This window comes from Microplitis demolitor, chromosome 3 (genome assembly GCF_026212275.2).
Source record: "Microplitis demolitor isolate Queensland-Clemson2020A chromosome 3, iyMicDemo2.1a, whole genome shotgun sequence".
NCBI lineage: Eukaryota > Metazoa > Arthropoda > Insecta > Hymenoptera > Braconidae > Microplitis > Microplitis demolitor.
Genome location: NC_068547.1, coordinates 21,803,203 through 21,823,294, shown reverse-complemented (window position 1 = coordinate 21,823,294; position 20,092 = coordinate 21,803,203). Strand labels below are relative to the sequence as shown.

The 20,092-nt window shown below is 30.8% G+C and overlaps 5 protein-coding genes across 7 annotated transcripts; 3 read left to right on the top strand and 2 right to left on the bottom strand.

Annotated features, from left to right (window-relative positions):
- Positions 1–2,218: 2,218 nt before the first annotated feature.
- On the top strand, positions 2,219–4,455 carry LOC103569779 (T-cell immunomodulatory protein). 2 transcript variants are annotated; one of them, XM_008547262.2, is made up of 3 exons: positions 2,219–2,252; positions 2,483–4,023; positions 4,103–4,455. In XM_008547262.2, the coding sequence occupies exons 1-3, from the start codon at positions 2,231–2,233 to the stop codon at positions 4,364–4,366; spliced, it is 1,827 nt and encodes a 608-aa protein (XP_008545484.1). In that variant the 5' UTR covers positions 2,219–2,230; the 3' UTR covers positions 4,367–4,455. The 2 variants fall into 2 exon arrangements, with proteins under 2 accessions (XP_008545484.1, XP_008545485.1); XM_008547263.2 differs by lacking the exon at positions 2,219–2,252 and adding an exon at positions 2,259–2,424.
- A 1-nt stretch (position 4,456) lies between these two features.
- LOC103569778 (cyclin-dependent kinase 5) lies at positions 4,457–6,921 on the bottom strand. Its single transcript, XM_008547261.2, has 6 exons — positions 6,794–6,921; positions 6,505–6,593; positions 6,221–6,414; positions 5,175–5,434; positions 4,882–5,093; positions 4,457–4,807 (listed from the first exon to the last, which is right to left on the bottom strand). The coding sequence occupies exons 1-6, from the start codon at positions 6,828–6,830 to the stop codon at positions 4,700–4,702; spliced, it is 900 nt and encodes a 299-aa protein (XP_008545483.1). The 5' UTR covers positions 6,831–6,921; the 3' UTR covers positions 4,457–4,699.
- Positions 6,922–7,009: 88 nt separating this feature from the next.
- Positions 7,010–8,027, top strand: LOC103569843 (uncharacterized). Its single transcript, XM_014441851.2, has 5 exons — positions 7,010–7,172; positions 7,242–7,304; positions 7,531–7,593; positions 7,669–7,782; positions 7,851–8,027. The coding sequence occupies exons 1-5, from the start codon at positions 7,095–7,097 to the stop codon at positions 8,013–8,015; spliced, it is 483 nt and encodes a 160-aa protein (XP_014297337.1). The 5' UTR covers positions 7,010–7,094; the 3' UTR covers positions 8,016–8,027.
- Positions 8,028–8,693: 666 nt separating this feature from the next.
- On the bottom strand, positions 8,694–15,160 carry LOC103569780 (orcokinin peptides). Of its 2 annotated transcripts, none has more exons than XM_008547264.1 (4): positions 14,962–15,160; positions 14,130–14,220; positions 11,649–11,757; positions 8,694–9,075 (listed from the first exon to the last, which is right to left on the bottom strand). In XM_008547264.1, exons 1-4 carry the CDS (start codon positions 15,034–15,036, stop codon positions 8,880–8,882), a joined length of 471 nt encoding a protein of 156 aa, XP_008545486.1. In that variant the 5' UTR covers positions 15,037–15,160; the 3' UTR covers positions 8,694–8,879. The 2 variants fall into 2 exon arrangements, with proteins under 2 accessions (XP_008545486.1, XP_008545487.1); XM_008547265.1 differs by having other exon boundaries at positions 14,130–14,217.
- Positions 15,161–16,839: 1,679 nt separating this feature from the next.
- LOC106693578 (prothoracicotropic hormone-like) lies at positions 16,840–18,137 on the top strand. The gene is made up of 3 exons (XM_014441852.1): positions 16,840–16,896; positions 17,538–17,891; positions 17,973–18,137. Exons 1-3 carry the CDS (start codon positions 16,840–16,842, stop codon positions 18,135–18,137), a joined length of 576 nt encoding a protein of 191 aa, XP_014297338.1.
- Positions 18,138–20,092: the final 1,955 nt, after the last annotated feature.

Here is a 20,092-nt window from a genome sequence, read left to right as displayed (position 1 = left end):
AATTAATAATCCTTCGGTTTACTTTAACAAAAATTATTTCAACGCTACACCGAACGAGAAAATTTCTCGTTGATGATTTTGGTGTTGAATTAACAAATGAAAAAAAATTTTAGATTTTAGCTTTTCGAACGATGATGAAATTATTGAAACGAAATCTAGTAAACAAAGAAGACACTGACTCGAAGAGATCATGAACTTACAGTCGGTAATAGAACTGCCTTTGAAAACTATTTTCAAATTTCCCGCATTTTTCAAAACCTATCCATAATGGCAGCAGTAAAATTATCGTACGGTGATAAAATAATAATAATGAATAGAAATATACGTAAAAATTCATCAGACAGGAATAATAAAAATTATTCATTAAAAGTACGGGAATCAGTTGATATAAAAACTAAAATTATATAAAAATAATAAATGTATTGACAGACTCACCAATTAAGAAAATCTTTCGAATTCGACCATTTTCTAAATATTCTGGAAAGAAAAACAAAATTCATTTCAAAATAAATAAATCATTTTAAATATTTTTTGGCAGGTTGAAAAATCAACAAAGACAAGTGAGTTTTTTTGACTTTTGGATTAAAAATTAAAAAACAACAAAAAAATTATTACCAGGGACTAAAGAAATCTGCGATTTAACATCAGCTCCAGAACAATCACAAACACTTCACTTTATCACTCACCACTTAATAATTTTCACTACTCACTATTCATGATCCTGAAGTTAGCAGACAATTAAAAATTTTAGAATTTTTTTTTCAGCAATTTAATTTAAAAAAAAAAAAAAAACTTAAAAAATGCGCATGTGGAAAATTAAAAAAACTATAGATGTGATTTTTTGAAACATTAAAAAAAATACAATAATTATTAGACGTCGGCTAATTTCAGTATCATCACTATTCACACATTGGACACTAAACTGCACACAATTTAATCACCGGAAAAAATTAAACAATAGATCGATCATAAATCACGATGATAATTACAAATTACACTGAAATAATTATTGAATAATAGATATTTGAATATCGTAGCTTATTCATTGCCTGACTGCCAGCCGTTACAGAATTAAGTGAGATTACAGCGCCACGGTGGCTTTGCAAACTAGCTCCCGCTCGCGGCCATTTTGGTTTTTGAAACTCGCGCATGCGCTCTAACGGCAAAATTTAGAACTTTCGTACTTGCATAAAATAATTATAATGATGATAATTATTATAATCGGACAAGACTTTAAAAATAAATTCTGTGATTTAAGAAGTAACTCATTCAAAAAAATTCAAATCAAATTATTGTAGTATAAATTAATTACTTTTAATCGAAACTAAAAACCTGAGATTTAAAAAAAAAAAATTTATGCTATTAATTAATTAATAAATTTAAAGCTTTTATATCCGAAATTTATACTTAGTATTAAAAAAAAAACTCATAATTTTAATAGCAAAACAAAACATCAAATTCGCATCACCGAGAACGCCGAGCTGGTAGAAGTCGAGCATCAGCGCTAACAGACGCACAGTCCATTTTAATTTAATTAACACTCAAAACTATGATTTTAAAGTACTATTGTCTGCACACTCAAACATTTATCAACACAGTGTCATTATCACTTATCACAATTCAATAATTCACTTCTTATTACAGAAATAATTAATCAATAATCGGACATTCTAACGACACAAGACTTTAGTCTACGGACTGACTAGCTCTTACCGTTGCGACTCAAAATGGACTACTGCGCAACTGACTGACGCCGAATCCCAACGCCACCTGTTTTTCAAACTTCGCGCATGCGTATCTATTTTATGAGTGAATGTAGCAGACATCAGAAAAATTTTAAATTATTAATAGAATAAATAATTAATCAAATTAAATTTAAAAAAATGCACATTTAAAAAATTTTTAAATTAATAAGCGTATTTTGTATAAATGTTATTTTTTTAATTATTTACTCTATTTATATAAAATTTTTATTTTTTCTGATATTTAAATTTAAAATAATTTTAATATATTTCTTAATATTTTAAAGTACAATTTTTCTTATCAATTCCAGATTTTTTATATTAAATTTACTGTAATTAATGATTTTAGGTTTGAATTGAAGCGCTGAAAATACTTTCCGTGTTATGTCAAATCGATCACTTCTGGTACCAGTTGTAAGAAAAGTAGACAACTACTCATACTCATATTTCTCATATCAGCTGTTACTGTTACTGTTAACTGGCGTTTCATGCTGTCATCTGCTGTCAGTGGTAATAATAAATTTATATATAGAAAAAAAGTAAATTACTCATAATTGAATCATCATACATATAAATGTGTGACCTTCACTGTAATTTCACTTCTTAAATTAATAACCACGAAATTATACGACATGAATTTTTTAAAAATTATAATTGTCTCTATAACGTAAACAATCATCAAGTGAGTGTTGTTATTATTTAAAATATTTATCAGCTGATTAATTTACATGTGCATCCAGGAGCTCATGAAAACAGCCAAGCAAAAATGGAGACCAAGAAAATATTATTGTTGTTGTTGATAACAATCGCTACCGTGAGTACAAGTGACATAACGTCATCAATATTCGGAAGTTTTCTAGAATTTTCACCAGCTGCATTTGGTGATTTTAACTCTGATGAACTAACTGACGTATTTGTGCTAACGAAAGATTCCAAGACCTTGGAAATCATGCTAGCTCATGATCAAGAGCCAATACTGCGACCATCAAACCTGACATGCTCATTCACGAACTCCATTACCAGCGTAGTTCCAGGCGATTACGATGGAGATGTCTTTATGGATATCCTGGTAACGACCCATGACTCCAGTCTCGACTTGACCCAAGTCCACATCATCTGGGGTGGTATTGGAGCTATCAACTGTTCCAATGAGTCGGAACCATTCATCACAATGCGTGGGCAGCCTTTGGCAATTGATTTCAACCAGGACATGATCATCGATCTACTGGGAACTGACATAAACAATCAACGCACATTTTGGATAAACCACAACAGAACGAAACCAGAAGCGATTCCTATGGAAAAATTCAATCAACTTCCACTTGAGCCAATGAAAAACCCACATTCAAACTCATTTCTTGATCTTAATGGCGACTTCCTGCCAGATCTGATGATCACGACGGAAAAAGCTTTTGAAGTTTGGCACGGGATCCCCAGTGGGTTCAAGCATTTCACCAGCGTCGAGTGGCCTTTCGGAGTCACTGATCTCGGCGGTCATGTCGGTCAATCTTTTTACCTCGACATTGAACTGAAAGGCAAGCTAGACCTAGTGGTTCCTCTTTGTTTCGATTACTACTGCCGGAACTCCACGATCGCCGTCTACCACAACGGCTGGCACAACCTGCAGATAAATTTCGCCGACGACAAGAAAGAAGTCTGGGGTTTCGTGCCGCCAGACAGCCGGAAAAATGTTCTTTATACCAACGCAATTACTCTGCACGCCGGCGATTTCAACATGGACGGCTACCCCGACATACTTGCGACTCTCCAAACCACCAAAGACAACAAAATAAGAACATTCCTGTTAGAAAACATTCCTTGTGACAACTGCGGTGGCGTAAATCGTACTTTCGAGGTCCACTGGAGTGCGCTAAGCCCCTTCCAGAATGAATCAGTGATGGGTGTGTTTTATGACTTTTACCAGGACGGAGTGCTGGACGTTATTCTTGTGGAGTACGACAAGACCACCAGTCAGTACCACACCCGGGCGTTCAAAAACAGCCTCGACTATGACGCGAACTTCATCAAAGTGATGGTTCTCACCGGTCTCATTAACAGCAAGTACCCAATATCGCCCGGCTCCCTGGGCAAAAAGAAACGGACTTACGGTACCAACTTACCCGGACCTTCGATTGCCTACAAGACCAAAACCCAAGAAGGTTATCCACGCGAGGCGATAGCTGCACAACTTCCTCAGAGCGCTTACTTCTCTTTGAATTTGCCCTACACCACTTTCGGGCTTGGTCGCACCCCGAATTTCATCGACACGTTGACTATTGGGGTATTTTTTAAATTATTTATCAACAAAATTAACATCTCTTTTGATAGCAAACTAATTTGAATTCCTCTTAATGATCCAGGTCGCGGGAAAACACCGGGAGTGGCTGCAGATAATTCCAAACTCTCAAATGGTCGTGATACCGAACCCGATAAACGAGGCCAACAGATGGAAAGCCCAATTATTCGTAACTCCAAGCAAATTAATTTTACTGAGTGCCGCAGCACTCACAGGAACCTGCGGTCTGATATCCGTGATAATTATAGCGCTCTACTGGAAAGAAAGAAGGGAAGACAAAATAGAAAAACTGCAAGAGGCTCACAGGTTCCATTTCGATGCGATGTGAAGTAAGACAATGTTTTGATTTTTTTACACCTAATTACTGTTATAATTTATTTAAATGATATTGTTAAATAAATAATAATATATACGTGAGTACGTGGTAAAGTCGATAATTTATTGATTAGTTTTTTTGGACAATTGCATACAAAATAAGACTCGCGAATATTTTTCACAATTTTACGGACGCACATCAGCGTAAGTATTTAATTATTAATTATTTTATTTATTTATTTAATTACTTATTTATTATTATTATTGTAATAAATAATTTTTCCTGGAGTGTATTTTGGTCTTGGTCGCTGTAAGTCGAAGCTGGTGGTAATTAAAGGAGGCCCCGCTATTGACATCGGTCGTTTTTTATCGCTGGGTTCAAGTCGTTGAAGTAGGGATGTGCCATCGCTTCGTCTGCTGATAATCTCAGCGCTGGATTACATACTAATAATCTCTGTAAGACAACAGACGAAAATATGTTTAAGTAAATTAACAATTCTAAGCATCAACCATAAGATCTTAAGTTACCTGGAGTAAGTCTTTGCCTCTGGTCGGGAGCTTTGGAGTAACTTGGGCTAATCCTTGGGTAGGATGGTACTGGGGAAAAGCTTTGTAGTCTGGAAGAGTAGTTAAGTCTGGCCACGTTTCCTCAGTAGGTGTACCCAACATTTTAAATATTCTTTTCAACTGATCGTCGACGTCTGATCCGGGGAATAAGGGCCGACCTGCATTCGCTAATTCTGTAAATTGATTTAATTTAATTTAAACTGTTGTGATAATTACTGTGTCATTGACACATATTTTGAAGAAGGTTCAAGTACCAGCGAATATGCATCCTGCGCTCCACATATCGATTGACGTTGTGTAAAGTTTTGCTCCAAATAATACGTCTGGTGGACGGTACCATAACGTCACGACTTCTGCGGAGTAACATTTAACTGGGATACCGAATGCTCTGGCCAATCCAAAGTCAGCCAACTTCAGCTCACCATTTTTGTTTATCAGTAAATTTTGTGGCTTTAGGTCTCTATGTAACACGTTTTTGCTATGACAAAATGCCAGTCCACGTAATAATTGATACCTAAAAAAATATTTAGGACATTTATTTATTTTTTATAAAACTTTTTACTATCCAAGTCTCTGGCGATCATTTATTTATACCGACGTCCGTGAACTTGAGTAACGAACCGAACTAATTTCTTTTTTTTTTTTTTTTTTTATACAGCAGGGAAAAAATGGTAATTTTTTTCAGCTGAAAAGTATGTAAGCATGCGTATGTAGATATGCAACAACGTATCCGATAATTATTAACAGAAAATGTAGAAAAGTCGTTGGCTAATTAGGGCGGTAGGAAACTGATAATTGATAAAAATAATTAAGTCCGAAATTTTATTTAAAATTAAAATTTCTTCTTCTAAAAACTTGCAGTGGAAAAAATTTTAATTAATTCTAGAATTATTAAACTTTGAAACCTTATCAACAATTTTAATTTCCATGCTTGTAATTATTGACAGCATAAAAAAATCTACTTTCCGCTTCTATATTTTTTACTTAAATAATAATTCGATAAATACAAAATAAATATTTTAATTAAAAATTAATTTAGTCAGTAAGAAAATAAATAAAATCTATAACAAGACAGACAAAAATTTTTTCTTTCAAAAACTTACGCTTCAAAAATTTTTTAATTAATTCCAGAATAATTATACTTTGAAATTTTATCAACAATTTTAATTTACATGGTTATAATTATTTAAATAAATGAAATCTATGACAAGACTACTTTATCTGTTTATTAAAATAATAAATTGGTGATCAAAAGAGAGGGATTGAATTAAATTAAATTAAAATTTAAAAAAATACTCACAAGAATGATTTGACAACATCTAAATCAATTTCACCATTTAGGCTGTCAAAATATTTCTTAAGGTCCTGATCACAATGTTCAAATACTAAAGTTAATTTCTTATCACTGTGCAGTACGTCGTAAAGACGTACAATATTTTTGTGTTTAAGCTCCTTGAGCAAACAAATTTCACGCAATGCCGATGACGGTACACCCTAAGTTACATTATCAAAATAAACAACAAAACGTCAATAAATCATTATCAAGTTATAAATATACATAAAAATAGTAAACACAACAATTACCTCGTCGTCATCGTCCAACCGTACGCGTTTCAAGGCAACAATCTCATGAGTCTCGCGGTTTTTTGCTTTAAAAACAGTACCATATGTACCTGAAATAAATAAATACCCATAATTTCACCATGTAAATAAATAAAAAAAAAAATATAAATTATAGAGCACCGCCAAGGACACCGGAGTGTCCACTCGCAGTAAACACTAGACCGAAAATCACCTGTGTCCAATTAACCCGTGGACAGATTCACGTTATTTGGACACTCAATGAAGTGATTAGTTTTTAAAATGAACTTACCTTCCCCTATTTTCTCAAGTTTTTCATATTTTTGCATATTTTAAAGGGTTCCACGGGTGCGGAACACTCGCACAGGGTTAGCGCTGCAGGCTGCTCTCGCTGCGGCGGACGTAAACACTAGTCTGACATTTGCTAGTGACTGTGATATGATAGCAGGCGGTGCCTGTTTATTACTGACCCCCCATCGACCACCGGTAGCGGGAATGCCTTAAAATCAAATAACGCCTTCATATTTATAACCTCGGTATTTAGTTACATATTTTTTATTCATTTCGCTCCTAGATAATAAATCACTTAAGTCATGTATATGAGCTTGCTTTTCAATAGTGTCATTCTGATGCTCGTTAATTTTGGTATCGCATGTTATTTTGGACGTAAAGTAAGTTTCGAGTTATGTTTAATTACTAATGGGATTTATTTATTTATTTTTTTTTATTTTTACTTTCAGTTTTTTCGTGTTATGAAAAATCACTACCAATTAGTGTCAGAAATCGCAGACTTTAATTCAGTTGTAAGTTTTATTTAATTATTTAGGTGAGAGTTGGGTAAAAATTCAAATTTTTTTAATTATTTGTATGCAGAATTTTTATCTCATATTTTTGAAAATAATTTTTTTCGGGCAAAGTGCGATATGTTTAAATAATTAAAACAAGATTTTTTTTTGTTGTTGTTTTGAGGAAAATTTTTTTCCCCAATTGAAATTAAAGAGAAATTGTTAATTTATAAATAATTTAAAGGTACGCGAATCAAGACTTAGCTTAGATTACACGACAGCCAAAGTATCGGAAGCTATTAGAGAAGTAAAAAGAAAAATTAACTAAATAAACTATAAAAAGTTATTTATAATGAATTTAAAATTAATTTTTAATTAAAAGATTGAGAATGACATTAGTGAGGAGCTGAATATAACTCGCGATCTTACGGAGCTGAATGAAAAAATGTCTGGAGTTTTGAAACAGTTTTCAGCGCTCGAGGAAAAAGTTATCGAGGTACTCAAAAATTTAATAGCGACATCTTTAATTACTATTATTATTCATATATTTTCATAAAACTTTAGCTGGTGAGAACAAATTATAACATGGAGAGCGTTACGGTTTCTACGCCAGTCGATATAAATTACGAGGTCAAAAGAGTGCTGAGAAAAAAGAAAAAACTGGAGCTGGAGGGAAAAGCCCACGATGAGCTAAAAAATTCAGCGAATCACGAGTGCGCTACCGGATAAGTGATCAGAAAAAAGAAAACTAAATTTTTTAATTGACTTTTTATTTTTCATATATTTCTACAATAACTTACAATTAACAATAATAAATATGAGAGACAATAAAACCTCACATGCAACATTTTTAGTAAATGTAAGCAGAGTATTTTTATTATTATTATTATTTGTGCAAATAATTTGGCATTTCCACAAACACGTAAAATTGTGACGTTTATAGACTTTGATTAAATTTTAATAATTAAAATTTTTCTTTTTTTTCATATATATATCATACATTTAATCAGTACAGATCTTAAATTTAAATATATTTATTTTCTGAATAACATTCAATAATAATTTAGTGCATCCGAAAAATTTAAATTACAATTTTATTTTTTTAGTCAGTATTTTTATACACAGAAAAAAAATTTTACTCGCCCGAAATTTTTTGCATTATATATTAAAAAAAAAAAAATTTCTTAGAGCAATAAAAAATTTCTGAGGCAAGAAAAAAATTCTTGCGCCAGGAAATTTTTTCCAGACCTAAGAAAAATTTTTTCTTCAATTCACAATGCAAAATATTTCTTTTTTTCCTGTGTAAAATTTAATTAAAGATATTTTGTTTAAAATAGACATCCTTAATGATAATCTTAAAACTATACATTATTATTTGTCAATAGATCCAACAATAATATAGTTTAGTCATAAAAATAAATACTTTGAGTTTAATTATTATTAAATTTTATGTAAAAAATAAATGTCAAACTTTGACGATAATAAGTCATCATAAGCCATTATAAATTCAAAGTTTGTCAGTGATGTAGAGAGCATATTAAGTAGATGTATATTGATTTAAGTACAGTAGAGTATTTTGTTGTCGGTAGTTGCTTAATGTTGCCTGGCTGCCAAATAGGCATTTGCGATGCGTCTCTTGACGAAGCTGTCCCACCCAGAGCGATCTATTTCGTCGAAATTACGTTTGACAAAGTTGTCAAATCCTGTGCGATCAATCTCGTCAATGTTGCGTTTCAATGATCCCTCATATATTTCCATCCCATTGACAGTGATCGGCCATCCTGACTTTCTGCATCGACAAATATAATCTTTATATTTATATATATTGTATATTGTATTTTTAAAACCCTGCCGGCATTATAATTTATAATGAGGAATATTTATCAAAGGTCTCAAAGCCAACTCATGAGGGTGACATTTCATTTAAACGTGACACGGTCTTTCAAATATACAATAATATCAACATCACATTTATGTATTTCGATATTTCATCAGCGTATCCGCGTGTGTTGTGTCATTTCGAGATAGATACAAATCGAGAAACAATGTGCGAGTCTCTTTGACAGATATCACATCGTTCATGCCCTATTACACGTAATAAAATAATACTTTTAAAACACCTCATAAATAATAACTGAATCACATTTTTTTTTTTTTTACTTTTGTCATTTAATCCTCGAAATAATTTTTTCTTTAAAATAAAATAATAAAATTCACTCGGTTATTTTTATTATACACGACAGTAAAATAGGAAAGAAATTATTTGTCGGGACTAGGGATTAAAAATAAATGAAAACGAAAACTTAATAATAAAAACAGTAATGAAACTTTAACGAAAGTACTAACCGACAGTTTACTTTGTTTATCTTTTAAAAAGTTACACAAAAGAGGCAGCACAATAATTATTAATTTTTTATAATAATTTTTTTCCTGAAATTTAATTAACATTTTACGATAATTGAATTATTATTGTTTCTTTTTAATGTAATGCATGCTCAGGTGAACTATTTATTGACTAATTTTTAGCTTTGAGACGAAAGTTACCTGAGGGCGATAATATACAAAAAATTATTCAATATCTCATTTTAAAATTGTAATTACGAGCAAATTGAATTGTGATGATAATATTGAAATTTCGAGATACTAATAAAAATTCTAATCGAAATTGACTGGTACGTAATTGAATAATTAAATCAATGTCATAAAAAGTATATCAAAGTCAAAACCAATGACGTTGAATAAAAAAAATTGATAGGACACTTAAAACATAAATAAATAAAAAGTAATAATAAATGCCCAGTTAAATATAATATAAGTAGAGTATAACTTTGAGTGGCCATCAAATGTTTATTTATATCACGGATCAAAGTACTTATCAACAGAATTACCGAAATTAAATCCGTCTGAAATTTTTAAACTTTACCACTTTTATAAACCCGCTCATAATAATAAAGATTAATAAATAAAGTTCACACATCCTGTTACAATTCTCGATAACTTTTTTCCTCATATTACAAGAAATATTTTTTTGTCTATATTTATCGCCGAAACTACTTTTGTTCGCGATGAAAATAATACCGTGTTAACTTACGATATTTATTATTATTATTAAATTTAATATAAATTAAAAATTATATGAAAACATTAAATCTATTTTTATTTGTTTGAATATTTTTTTAACGATTTCCGTTATTAGTTAATTGTTAAATTTACTTTAAGTTTATAATTTTCTACATAGAGTTGATTTGAAGATTCTAGTGCGTGTAACTAGCAAAATATTACCAATAAATTAATTTTTAAAGGGATCGAACTTGCCTTTAATTACACTAACAATCATAAGTACCGATAACAAAAAATATGTATATCGCGTCACTAATTCCAAAAGGACATAATTTTATGCGCTCTTTTTTTTTATGAAACTCTCTAAAACCAAAAAGGCGTGTAATGTTTTTTTTATTGCCAATCATATTGTAGACTTATTCTAAAGTCAAAAATTGGAAACAAAATTTTGAAAGCTAAAAGGGGGTATAATTTAAACTACGCGCTCTTTTGGTTTTCAAATTTTTTTTTTTCAACTTTCAAACCATAAAATAAGTTTACTAAACAACTGGCAATGAAAATAAAACGATATGCCCTTTTGGCCTTAGAGTTTCCTAAAGCCAAAAGGGCGTATAAAAATAAGTATGTTTTTTGGAATTAGTAACGCGGTATATTCATACAAATGTCATATCTTGAAGCAGCTAAAAAAATTAAAAAAAATCATTATTCATATAATTATGATTATGATTGTTTGTACAGTAGTAAGTAAAAGCTCCTTAGTATTTTCTCAGTTACCTTGAACACGTGGCAAAGTCAATAGTGTCGGTTCATCGATTATGTAGGTACTATAATTAGAAGAAATGTAGCTTATGCCTGATATATGTCCCCGATGTTACAATTATTAACAATACCTAATGCTAAAGATATTAAGGCTGAACAGGACATTAATTTTAATGCTAAACTTCGCCTGCACCCACACGTCTATCGTATATATTTAATGTAAATTAACTTACTCGCGAGTTATATTGATATAATCATACAAATGTTGTCACTATTATCGTCACAGTATTCTCCTATTTGTGTTTATATTGTAACTCACGATCATCTCGTGTGGGTATAGCTATATCATATATATATGTACACATTTACTCAAGCATTCAAACAATCAAAATTATTAAATAGATGAATGTGAATAAATAAGTGCATTCAAGTTAATTAATTTCATTATTAATTAAAAAAAATGTTTGTATAGAAATGATTAATGATACATATTTTAATATAAAAATGTAAGACTTTTTATGTTTACACGATAAAATATTTTACCTGCGGAGATCAGAATCTCTGTTTTCAAACGTCAGTCCAGGATTCAAGCGAGATGGCTGACGGAAATGGGCACGTGTTTCGTCTCTGGAGTTTTGAATTCTTCCGGCACCTGGCGAATTAAATTTAAAACAAAAGTGAGTTTAATTTGCGATAGTAAATTTTATTTTTGCGATAAATGAAAAAAATTTATTTTAATTGAAAAATGTTTTTATTTTATTCGCTTAGACATTGTACTCATCAATAACATTAGTATCGGCTTAATTAACTTATTAATCTGAGGGTAATTATTATTATTATTTGTAGGTATTGGGACGGGATTGCATTTGGTTTTGTCGTTGGAACTCAGAGCGCTCGAGGGAACGCAGAAGATTGCCGCCGCCGATCGAATCCAAATTACGTAAACGAGGGCCATTATGACGCTCTTGTAGTTGTCGCAATAAATTGCCACCTCCGATGTGGTCCAAATTTCGTACTCGAATATCTTCATCACTCAGGTCGCCATTGCGCTGGGCCCATTCTGAAAATTTTATTATTCTTTAGAGTTAGTATTCGAATTGCAGAAAATTACTACGGGACAAGCCAACGCATTTATCGATCTACTGTTTAAAAAAAAAATTTTATAATGGAAATAATGGCTCGTTTTGAACAAAGCAATTTTTTTTTATTTTTACCAACTAACAGGCATCATTATAAATAATAAAGTCATACGTACCTATTTTTATCACAATCAGAGATAAAGTCAGTTTACAGAAGCTGTTAATAATTTTAATATTAATACAAAATTTTTTAACGAGTCACAGTAGTTTAGCATGAAAGCAGGAAATTTTCTGTTTGACCAATACAGCCCCAAAAATTAATTAGTTTATATTGAGCTCCAAAACCAAATTTTTCAACCGGAAATTCAAAATTTTGAATTTAAAAATCTGTAGATCAAAATTAATTTTTCTGGCTGTATAAAATAAAATTAAGAGAATAAATTTTTGGAAAACACAAAAAAGTGTGTGATTATTAATCTTACTTGAAACGCAAATCCTGTATAAATTTAAATACAACTATAAAATATGAAGTGTAAACAAAATGTGTGTCCCTTCCGACTAAAAATCATAATTAAAGTTTATAAATATAAGAGCACATAGTATATAATTAAAATTAAAATTAAAAAGAAATGTAATAATTTTTAGTTAAGCTCTATATTATTATTAACGACATGTTTAAACATGTAACGAGGACGCGGATGGAAAATTATGATTGAAAATGTGTATAAAGATAACATCGTTGAGGTGCGATGATGAGTCCTCAGAGATCTATACGATGGTTTTATACTGTCATTATACTTTTCATAGCACGCGACTGCCGCTTACAATAATCAGCGTTAGTCATCATTTTTCAACGAACCTGCATGAGCAATTTTTTAAAATTATTATTTTTTTTTAAAATAACTAAAACAACCCCTCAATTTTCTGTGCAATAAAAAAATGTAAAAGGTATTTTCTGTTAAATAGCATTCAGTAAGTGAGCAAACAAGTGCAACAGCTTACTGGTTTATGTACATAGTGTTCGGCATGCGAGGGCGACAAAGACCCGCAGCTTACATTATAGGTCAGTCACGCGACGGACTCATACCCACACGGAAATGCGAGTCCTTCCGAAGGATTTTGCTCTCTACTCTATTCCCTATAGCCGAAGCTTTTCCGCAGCATCTTACCCGGATGAGACGGATTGTAAGCACAACAAATCCAACTTACAAATAAGAACCTAGACGTCTTGAAGCTTTAAGTTCATCTTCGGGTTACACATCCGTTTACATTTCGCTTTGATGATTTCGAGACCGAAGGAAAATTCGAATGGATTTCCGGATTTATTTTATTGTATTGTATATTCATATTTTACATGATCGCAAAGACATCGAGTATGATAGCGAAGGATATGTTATTTTATCAGACATAGAGACAAAGTAGGGCATGAATAAATAATTCAATGGAAAAAATGATCGTTTATGATAAAATTATCTGGCAGTAGGATCTTTTTTTGCTGACAACTTTTGGATCACAAAAATTTCTATTGCCATACACTAAATGGGTTTTAAGCGAAGCAATGAGAACGAGAGAATCCAAGGGACGAAAAAATTACGGATGAAAGCTTTCAAAGTGTCAACTGTTGGATTTTCGTAAATTACCAGGGAAAATATTGAATTCCTGGAGTTCAAAGAATAGAGGAGCTTCAATGCAGTATAGTAGGGAATCAGACTGTGTTATCGGGATATGCGTCCATTTGTTTTACAAGAAAAGCCTGATAAATCACCTCTGGACGTAAGCATCGCCACCATCATTTTAAAGCTTAATCCGATAAACATTACCAATCACCCGATTTATTATTTTTTTTTTTTTACTTACTCGCAGCTTTCTATTAGATTTCATTTTTTTTTTTTATTTTTTCAAAGCGTAAATTATTTTTTTTTTTTTAGTGTAATAATTAACTCACCTAAAGCTGCATACGATCGCGCTAATGCTTCAGCAAGTTCTGGTTGCGTATAAACTCCCTCGTTTAATCCCATTGTCTCGTCATGAAGCTGCTGATAACAAAGATAATTAAATTTTAATTTGATTTTAATCGCCCATTTTTTTTACCCTCAATAACTGTACCCTTAATATAAAATTGTTATGAATTAAATAAAATCTAATGGCGGAAAAAATTGTGGTCGGTAAATTTAAATAATTTCCAGTGTAAAGTTGGTGAAAATAACAGCAAGAGAAAAGTTGGTAATGTTTTAAATTAAAAAATGTTGGTTGCATAAATTTAAAATCATAGTGAGCTTTGTCGGGTGTGTACATCACGGGGGGCGAGCAAGGAATTCACGCTGGAAACTTGATCCTCACTTAGGTATCAGTATGCATGGGAAAAGTTGTGACCGTGCGGGTAAACTTGACATGAACAACACGACATGGAAGTTAATGTGCATATATCTAACGCGTTATTAAATTTTCAAGGATGTCAGGACAAGGTAATTTATTGCAACATATTCACCTTTTGAAACTACCCTCGATGTTACTTTTATAGACCATCGTATTAACTAATTAACTTAATTAACTCCGCCCTTTCTTTAGAATAAAGATATTACTTTGTGTATAAAAAAAAAAATAAATTTAATAATGAAGATAAAAAAAATTTTAATAGGAAGCAACAAGTTAAAAGACTTACATTTTAATAAATACAATTTAATTATTTTTAATTTAATTAGTTAATTAATTAAAAAAAAAATCTAGTAAAATTAAGAGAAAAATGTCTTAGTAATTTAATATAAAAATAAAATTACCTGAATGGGTACAGCAAAAATACAAGTGATTGCAGCAAAAATAAATGCCGATCCAATGAAACGTGTGGTCATCATGGTCTTGGTTTAAATAATTAAGTAATAAGTAAAAGTAAAACTTTTTCGTGTACTTAATAATTGAAGCGAATGCCGATAGATCGGATTTTCTGTAGAATCGGTCGGTGTACTGGTGGATCGGAGAAACGCGTGAGAAACACAATGACTGGGGTGCGTGCTACCGTTAAATATATAGAGAGCTTTCCGCGGGTTGCGAGGGGAGTGGGAAATAACCGTTTGCGCGCGCAATCAGTGGTTAAACTCTTTGAAGACATACTTACCGAGAATACGCATTGTAGCCACGCAAGAACTTTGCACCTGACTTTTTTTGACATTTAGCTGTTAAACCTCATTAATTAAATTTTTTTTTTATGCTAATCACGTTTTTCGATTCCATATTCAAATTCGTTCCCGAGAATTAGATCGGTAACTATTTGTAAATTACTAATGAATAAATATTTATCACTCATTACCGGGAATTATTTTTCAATCAGAAATTCCTACAACTTTCAAGTTCATTAACTTTATCAAATTATTTATACTTTTTTTATGGCAGAAAATTTTTTAAAAAAAGTAAAAATAAAAATTTTATGATTATTATTAATTAGTTGTGACATTAAATCATTAATTTACCGTCTGAGGGAAGGCCTTAAATTTTTTGAAAGTGATAAGTATTAAAAAAAAAAATTAATTATTAATAAATAATATGTACAATGAGTATAGTCGTGTAATTAATTTTTTATAAATGATTTTCTATTCAAAGGCATAGATTTTTTAAATAACACGCTATATACCCCCGGGTGATGATATCAAAGAGGTAGAGTTTGATTGTAAGAAGATTTAAAAGTGGAAGGACATTACCCACAAGCTTTTTTTTTTAATCACCCTCCCTACAATCGCCCGGTTTTATTGAGAAATTTTAATTAATCGAGGCTGATTATCATACAAGTGTAATTCATCTGAAAAAATAATTACAAGAATTTTTGAGATACCATCAATAAAAAAAAAAAATAAAAAACAAATTCACCCAACTGTTATTTAGTCTGATTGTATCTGCTGAATTACATTTTAATTTTATTCTCAGCGGTAATTTAATATAAAGACTGAAAAATTTTGTAAATAATGAAATCCGTAAACTTGTACTCAGTTTGCACAGAAAAAAGGATTTCTTGTCGAAATTTTGACTCACCCCGAAAAAATTTTTATCCTCAAGAGATTTTTCACAGTAGGAATTAAAATAGAAAAATTTCCTTACAAGAGAAAATTTTTCAGTGCAAGAAATTTTTTCTCCTAAGAAAATTTTAGTTTTCAATCGATAATAGAAAAAATTACTTGCGCCACGAAATCCTTTTTTTTCTGTGTACGGAAAAGAGTTTATTTCTGAAAGTCTGTTAGAATTCAAAAAAATTCATGTTGTCACTGAAAATATTTATAAGACACTAGACATTAGAGATCATGAGTAAAGAGAATAATAACAAGGTTCAAAATTTAAAATTTATTTAAACCCATGGGTGCTATATTACCGCTAAAAATATATATACTTTAAATAAAATTTTATTATCATACAGAAATCAGGAAAATAAAAACAACTATTAACATACATCACATACATCATTACTTATCTTCCCTTCATTCCCATAAATATTAAACCGTTTTAAGAAAAGTTGTTCTTACAAAATAATATTTTTCCGTACATTGACCTCAAGTGATTAACCTGTTGGTTAAAAACAATCTATTGATTTTTAAGAATAAGAAAAAATTTAATAAATCAATTTTATATTTAGCTTAATGTGTCAATTCAGTAAAAGACAGACAATGTTCGAAATGACGGTCACCCGAAACCGACTCGACTTCTTTGGGGTTTTAACAAAACCTCCAAAGGTAATTATAGATATCAAATAACATTAATGGATTCTTTGTTAGAGTATCCAGGAATAGTTACACCCTCGTTTGTACTATAGGGGTGTTTCTTTCATTAAATTTCGTATATAAGCCGATGTTAGTTATTTCTTGGACGCATATCTGCTAAGTCGCTCTGAGAATTCAGAACTTTTGCTCAGAATGAATAAAATTATTTTAGTAAGTTAAGTGTTAAAGTGATAATTCATTTCTTTTATTTTAAATATTCCTACCTACAGAAAAAAAAAAAACACGAAAAATTACTAATACAGCAACGCGACGCTTTGAACTTGGAAGTATTGTTTCAAATAATTATTTCAGGATTTTACTGAATTAGTGAAATTTTGCTACTGAAAATTCTATTTAATAAAATTATTATTCGAAACTGTAATTTTGCAGAATTTTTTCAAACATTTACAGTTTTCTATTGAAAGTTCGCGTTAATACACTGCTAGAAAAATAATTTTCATAAATATTTTATTTTTTTTTTACAAGATATTACTGGAAATTTTCGATCTCACTCATTGTTAGTGAAAAAATTTCTAGATATCATTAAAAATAATTTTCTTTTCGATGATTACAAAAATAATTACTCAATTTGAAATAATTTGAACATTTTTCAGGCAATCTTAGTAGGATTGACAGAAAATGTCATTGGACGGACATATAATTCAGCGCATTGGACAAACGTTATTCTGGATCCCGATTCGAGTGACAGTAGTGATTTGGTGAGTAACCGTGACATTTTGTATTCATCGAAACGAAATGGGGGTGTAGAACAGCACGAAGAGATGCACATCTCGCCAAGGGAATTGTGCTCACTGGGCAACCCTTGGCAGTGGTTTTGCCCTTGTGAAACTGATTACGGAATCGTTGATCTTGGTCTCGGGAATTACCCTCAGTACCTCAATACCGCCCAGTGCATTCAAAAACCATGCCATGGAAAATTTAATCCCTGTAAAGTTATTCACTACAAGGTACAAACTCACATGTTTATTTTATTTTTTAAATTTGAAAATTAACTGATTGAATAATGAAAGTTATTTTGAATTATTTAGATGCACATTCTCAGCCAGAGGAATCTGGATGACGTAAACAGCGGGAACGATGAGTCGTATATCGAGCAACTAATTCTCCCCGAGTCTCTCCGCTCAAAATGGCAATTAAAGCCGATAAAAGTACCAGTCGCTTGCGTCGCTTCAAACGAAGGAAGAAACAATTAAACCATCGAGTATTATGATTTATACTATTCAATAATATTATACAAGTGAAATGATATTAAATTCGTAAATAAAAATAATCATAAAAAAATATTTATTTAAATCTGATTACTGTGCATACAAATAGTATTTTATATATTTTATTTTTTTGTGCAAATAAATTGTTGAAAAATAGCCACTGTCATACAAAATAACTTAATGGAAAAAAAAGTAATAAATAAATATGAATACATATACATATAAAATAAAATAATAGATAAATATGCTTTTAGAAATGATTCGTATCGTGACTATTTTAACATTAAGGAGCTAAAGTGACGACCACGTTTTACGTGCTCGGGATTTTTTATTTTGTTCGATCTAAATTGTTGTTATTTATTTTTTTTTTCATTGATGGCCGCTATTGATTTATGAACGTCATGATAATCCACATGGATAATTTTAAAAATAATTTTTAAAAATAATGAAAGATAGATATTGAGGGTGGGCGCGTTAATTTTATTGAAGATACAGCGGTAGAGTAAATATTTAGACGATGATAAGGATTTTAAAAAGCTCTTGATAAGGTACTAACATTAGGAATTAATGAAATGTGTGTATGGAAGTGTATCATAAAGTAAGAGAGCTCTTCTCTTTAGTTTATAGTACACGAGAAAGCCACTTTGTCAGGTTATTTGTTCAGTATGCTTGTTATGTTTTATTTTACCTCAAGCACTTGGCCACTTTTACAACTTTTTAAAAGCTCTTATGACGACGTTCATTCACAGATTCCAGGAAAAAATCTATAAAACAATTTTCTGATTTTTTCAGAGGTTCAAATAATTTTTAAAAAAATTTAATGGGCTTTTAGATCTTAAAATTAAATGGCATGTAACAGACTCGAAATATATACGTTTCAGAATTAATTTACAGTAGGCGTAGTACGATTTAAATATTATAGACGATAAATCCCATGTTTGTATATTTAGTTTGCATGCGCATTCGTACTAAACAAAATCCTGACTGATTAAATGCGAGCTTTAATTATTAACCAGTCGATTTGTTCCTGGAAGTGTGGCGCGAGGTATTTAAACAGACACTTTATCGAGTGAAAATAAAAAATGTTTTACTGAACGACCTCGAATATGCTGTCTATTCAGAGAAAGTAAAATAACCCGTGATATTACAGCCGATTATAATACGGAAGGAATAAGAAATTTTTTTTTTATATTCCACGGAGTAGATATCCATATTGATATATCTTTAATATGTATATATATATATATATATATATATATATATATATATATATATATATATATATATATATATATATATATATATATATATATATATATATATATATATATATATATATTTATGTTGCACGAGGATTCTATAGCAGTATATAGATGCACAATATGGAGCATGACATCAATGGAGAAGGGTTGGACAGCCGTCCACAACTAACGAAATTATCCCCGTGGAAAGGTGGTACATTAATGACCTCACCGAGCTAGATATTCCGAGCTTCCTACCTCGGTTACACGCTTTTATTGACGGTAGTTATACGTGCCTGAATCGGTCACCAATATACAAGGAGGTTTTAGGTATCGGCTAAAAAAATCAACCCCAATCTATTACTTACTCGTAATTTTATTTCCGATCGATGTGCTCCTGCGTTCGAAATCACGTTTCTTATTTTATTTTGAAATTTTTTTTTTCACAATTCCGGTTGTAAAATTACTCGTGAAAATTTGATAAAATTAGACATCAGAAGATCATTATTAGAAAAGGATGAACTTTGATTTTTGGACAATGGAGAAATAGTGAAATTTTGAATTTCAAATTCTAAAATTAGAACTTGTGAGAAATTACAAAATTTCGACATTTAACTGAGCTCTGAAAAATAATAACATGTTACAATAAATTGATCGTTTTTCAGCTCAAAAAAGTTAATTTTTCAAGGAAAAAATGTT

Excerpts from the sequence above, each read along its gene's own strand:
- LOC103569779 (XM_008547262.2), top strand. The coding sequence starts at position 2,231 with ATGCTGTCATCTGCTGTCAGTG. Across the intron at positions 2,253-2,482 it reads GCTGTCATCTGCTGTCAGTG|GAGCTCATGAAAACAGCCAA; the intron begins GTAATAATAAAT and ends ATGTGCATCCAG. Across the intron at positions 4,024-4,102 it reads TCGACACGTTGACTATTGGG|GTCGCGGGAAAACACCGGGA; the intron begins GTATTTTTTAAA and ends TTAATGATCCAG.
- LOC106693578 (XM_014441852.1), top strand. The coding sequence starts at position 16,840 with ATGACGGTCACCCGAAACCGACTCGACTTCTTTGGGGTTTTAACAAAA. Across the intron at positions 16,897-17,537 it reads TTTTAACAAAACCTCCAAAG|GCAATCTTAGTAGGATTGAC; the intron begins GTAATTATAGAT and ends AACATTTTTCAG. Across the intron at positions 17,892-17,972 it reads GTAAAGTTATTCACTACAAG|ATGCACATTCTCAGCCAGAG; the intron begins GTACAAACTCAC and ends TGAATTATTTAG.
- LOC103569780 (XM_008547264.1), bottom strand. The coding sequence starts at position 15,036 with ATGATGACCACACGTTTCATTGGATCGGCATTTATTTTTGCTGCAATC. Across the intron at positions 14,221-14,961 it reads TTTTTGCTGTACCCATTCAG|CAGCTTCATGACGAGACAAT; the intron begins GTAATTTTATTT and ends CTTTGTTATCAG. Across the intron at positions 9,076-11,648 it reads AGAGATTCTGATCTCCGCAG|AAAGTCAGGATGGCCGATCA; the intron begins GTAAAATATTTT and ends TTGTCGATGCAG.
- LOC103569843 (XM_014441851.2), top strand. The coding sequence starts at position 7,095 with ATGTATATGAGCTTGCTTTTCAATAGTGTCATTCTGATGCTCGTTAAT. Across the intron at positions 7,305-7,530 it reads TCGCAGACTTTAATTCAGTT|GTACGCGAATCAAGACTTAG; the intron begins GTAAGTTTTATT and ends AATAATTTAAAG. Across the intron at positions 7,594-7,668 it reads TATCGGAAGCTATTAGAGAA|ATTGAGAATGACATTAGTGA; the intron begins GTAAAAAGAAAA and ends TTTAATTAAAAG.
- LOC103569778 (XM_008547261.2), bottom strand. The coding sequence starts at position 6,830 with ATGCAAAAATATGAAAAACTTGAGAAAATAGGGGAAG. Across the intron at positions 6,594-6,793 it reads ACTTGAGAAAATAGGGGAAG|GTACATATGGTACTGTTTTT; the intron begins GTAAGTTCATTT and ends TATTTATTTCAG. Across the intron at positions 4,808-4,881 it reads GAGGCAAAGACTTACTCCAG|AGATTATTAGTATGTAATCC; the intron begins GTAACTTAAGAT and ends GTTGTCTTACAG.